Source organism: Lactuca saligna, chromosome 4 (assembly GCF_052625555.1).
Source record: "Lactuca saligna cultivar CGN05327 chromosome 4, ASM5262555v1, whole genome shotgun sequence".
NCBI classification, from domain to species: Eukaryota; Viridiplantae; Streptophyta; class Magnoliopsida; order Asterales; family Asteraceae; genus Lactuca; species Lactuca saligna.
This window is the reverse complement of record NC_136420.1, coordinates 156,458,588-156,462,921: the sequence shown is the minus strand read 5'-3', so window position 1 is coordinate 156,462,921 and position 4,334 is coordinate 156,458,588. Positions and strand designations below refer to the sequence as shown.

Below are 4,334 nucleotides of genomic sequence, written 5' to 3'. Positions count from 1 at the left end.
TCAGAAAGTTTACATGTGCTTTTTTCTTGATAGAAACCATAACACGCCTAAATATATCGAAAAAAATATCCCTAACCAAATCGTATCGGTACTTAAAACCTGGGAGCTCTTTACAATGAACTGTATGCTCCTAAAAAAATCCAAGTATGCCTTGCGACAAAAAGAACAAGTTTTATCAACGGGAACAAGTTGCTGGTTTCATGGACAATTATTCCATAACGACGAAAAACAATTGTTCAATTTCCAACTTTTTTTAGTGTAATTATAAGAAATTAAGGTCATGTTTCTAAACATCATATCGTTCAAAACGAATTAATTATATATCATTATACATTTTTATTAAAAAAATTACACGATAACTTGTCAGTAGCATTATTTTAACATATCTTTAAATATATCATTTGTCGCTAAATATCTTTTGTATTAAGCATGTAAAAAATTTAACTCATGATTAGGTGTAAGCATCATGTTTGCCACTGAAGTATGCTGCTCTATTTAATGAGGGTGTGTCCACTTGATTAATATTTTACTGAATAAAATCAGAATGAAAAGATATAAGATAACATATCATTATATTGTATTCAGTATTCTTATTTTTATAAGTAAAAAGAAAATGCTAAGGTAGATTATAATATTTACTTTATCGATGCCTATTATATATTGTAGTAAACTAAAACTGAAAGTGATGATAGCTCATGCAACCCGTGATCTGCGCTATGTTTGTAAAAGGTGTAAGAATTGTTCATTATCGTGAACTCATACACCTCGATATCATTACACACGAGTGAACTCTGTTTTTATACGCAAACTGTTGGTTCAGATATTGTAGGCCTATTGAAAAAATTAATGTAGCCATTAGCCAAAACAAGATCGAGATTCTGAGTACTGACATGTATTATTGCAATTAGAACCATCATGATTTGATTAAGATAGGGATGGCACAATTATATAATCATACACCAAGAATAAGACGCGCACAAAAACAATACCAAATATCTAACATCATAAAAGGGGACCGTAGTAGACAACTTATCGTAACCATGACAAATATAACAATGTTTTTATGAGAAAATCAGCGTCGCCTTTGTACTTTTTTATTTGAGAAATGATATTGATTAACGACCATGCATCAATCAAACAATTAATTAAGTCCTATCTCCACTTCAACGCTTATTAGCTTGAATAAAGAGCAACAAGATTAGTCAACATCAAGCAATCAAAGGTGCAATAAGTGACTCATGTGGTACCAAACTTCTATTTCGTTTTCTCGAATTGGACCACTAATGATATTGATGTTCTACCATATATGTACTTCAATAGTTTAAAATTTTAGGATCTCTATGCAATACCGGTTATATATCATAACGGTGTTAAAGAGTTTTAAACCCGTAGAGAACAAAATCAAACATCTACGATATAATGGGGTCCTTGACACAATCCAAACTTCCTGTTATCAATCTCACTCATAAAAACATAAACCCGACTTCAAGTTCTTGGATCACAAAGTGTGATGAAGTTATGGGTGGACTTGAGGAATACGGGGGTTTCATAGCCATTTACGATGGAGTTTCTCAGGAACTTCATGACGCGATTTTCCTTGCGTCGCGAGACCTTTTTGATCTTCCTATTGAAACCAAAGTCCTAAACACTTCAGATACACCATCTCATGGTTACGTTGGGCAAGAACCCATAGTTCCTCTTTACGAAGGCTTAGGCATTGAGGACGCAACAACTATGAAAGGAGTTGAAAGATTCACAAAACTCATGTGGCCTTATGGGAATGAAAGTTTTAGGTATGCTTTCTTACTTTACGTTGTATCCAACATCTACTAATAATTCATTTTTCACATGTTTTTTTAGTAAAAGTGCATTGATGTTCTCAAAGGCTGTAGCGGAATTAGATCAGATAGTTATGGGGATGGTAGCAAAAAGTTACAGAATAGAACAACACTATAAGTCTCTCTTTGGGTCGACATCTTATCTTCTTCGATTCATAAAGTACCTATGCCCTCAAGGCAATGGGCAAAATCTAGGTCTTGTTCCTCACACTGATAAGAGTTTCATGTCCATTCTTCATCAAAAACAAGTAAAGGGTTTGGAGATAAAGACAAAAGATGGACAGTGGATTGAAGTTGATCCTTCACCCTCATCATTCATAGTCATGGCAGGCGATGCTTGCATGGTAGGTAGCATACTAACTAGCTAGTATTAGTAGTATTGTGAAAATCTGTGAAATTTATGATGTTTACATTTTTATAGGCATGGACAAATGGAAGAATTGAAGCACCGTGTCATAGGGTGATGATGCAAGGAAATGAAGAGCGATTTTCATTAGGGTTATTTACGTTTATTAGGGATCTGAATATAGAGATTCCTCAAGAGCTCGTTGATGAAGACCATCCTCTACAATTTGAGGCATTCGACAACTACAAATACATTCATTACTATTACACAGATGAAGGGAGGAGATCTAAGTGCCCCATCAAATCCTACTGCGGAATTTGAGTTGTATATTATTCAAAATCAAAGTAGCACCAAATGTATGTTTGATCATATTATATGCTTCAAGTTGTTTCTTGTTTCCATGTCAAGTACAAATAATAAATATGTATACAAGCTGCATGGATTGGCCTTAGGCCTTGGCGCTCTTGGGGTCTTCCTGATTAATTAAATATCTTTTTAATTAAGCCTAAATTTATGCCTAGTTAAGATAGCCTAACACCACATGCCAAGCTCATCCACCTTAGCCCGATGTTTTATCCATATTGATAAACTAGTAATGCTTATGCTTATAAGGAAGAGCTTTTACTTTCTTGCTTCCAACTGGGACAAGTTCAACAAGGCTAATTTCATTAAACAAAGTTTCAATAATACCCTACATGTTGGAAATGGATACCTTAGTGAGGGTTTCTTTAAAGTTAGCGTTCTACCTTTATACTAAGGTGTTGAAACATCAAACAATGATAATGTAACCAATTTTAATGTTAATGTAATAATGAGCACTACAAGCCCGTCTTTTGTGTATATACATGATCCTTCATTTTTACGACATTCTCGATTGGGACATGTCAATTTTCATTCTATTCAAAGAATGGAAAAAATTGATATGTTACCAAAATTTTCATTACATAAAAATTAGAAATGTGAGGTTTGTGTAGAATTAAAATTCTCACAACACCCTCATAAATCATTAGAAAATTCTAATGAAATTTTTGGTTCAACCCACCTAGAAGATGAGGAAATAATTATTACATATCTTTTATAGATAATTGTAGCAAATATTGTTATATTTATTTGTTAAATACCAAAGATGAAGCCTTAAACTCGTTTAAGAATTATAAGGATGAAGTTGAAAATCAACTTGACAAAAAGATCAAAATTTTAAGGTCAGGCCGATGAGGAGAATATGAGCCAAAGACTCCGTTGAATTTTGTTCTTTACATGGTATTTTACATCAAATAACTGTTCCATATAGTCCTCAACAGAATTGAGCGACTGAAACAGTACAACATTGAAAAACATGATTAATTCAATTTTAATTACTTCTAGAGCACCACATAATTTGTGGGGAGACGCACACCTTGAAAAAAATGTAATACTTAATATAATTACTCTTAAGAAGAGATATAAATCACCCTATCATCTGTGGAAATGGAGATTACCCTCTTACAAAAGGATGAGAGTATGTGGTTTCCTTGCTAAGTTACAAGTACCTCTTCTTAAGAGGACCAAATTTTGGACCAAAAACCACAGACTACATCTACCTTGTCCATGCCACGAATAGTACATCCTATAGGTTTTTAGAGCATAAATCACATGTTGATGATATCCATAATAACACTGTAACATCCAAATTTCCAAACCAAAATTTTCATTTTTAAATACATAAAAAAACATTATTCATAAAAATCATCTCAAGAAAATCACAAATGTCAAATATAGATCATCATCAAAATATCAGTGTGTCCCAAAATATCTGAAATCATAAACTGTAGGTGAATGTGTACAATCAAGCATTTGCCTTCCCTCGATCCTTAAAAGTACCTAAAACACATTTAATCAACAAGTGTAAGCACGAACCTTAGTGAGTTACCCAAAATACCACATACAACACAACATAAAATAAACAACTATGGGTTATCAACAACCCTGGAGACTACCCGAAGTCTCAGTGGGCAAACATCATGTCTTATGGGTTATCAACAACCTTGGAGACTACCTGAAGTCTCAGGAAACACAGTATCACATATCACAGTAATAGCACCCAACTGGTCATCACATATATAAATATATTCTACCACACCGGTAAGAATAGTGAGGAAACTCACCTTCCA

At 33.5% G+C, this 4,334-nt stretch overlaps 1 protein-coding gene across 1 annotated transcript; it reads left to right on the top strand.

The window, feature by feature from the left end:
• Positions 1 to 1,339: 1,339 nt before the first annotated feature.
• LOC145042977 (deoxypodophyllotoxin synthase-like) lies at positions 1,340 to 2,694 on the top strand. The gene is made up of 3 exons (XM_078991503.1): positions 1,340 to 1,793; positions 1,861 to 2,182; positions 2,260 to 2,694. The coding sequence occupies exons 1-3, from the start codon at positions 1,420 to 1,422 to the stop codon at positions 2,503 to 2,505; spliced, it is 942 nt and encodes a 313-aa protein (XP_078847629.1). The 5' UTR covers positions 1,340 to 1,419; the 3' UTR covers positions 2,506 to 2,694.
• Positions 2,695 to 4,334: the final 1,640 nt, after the last annotated feature.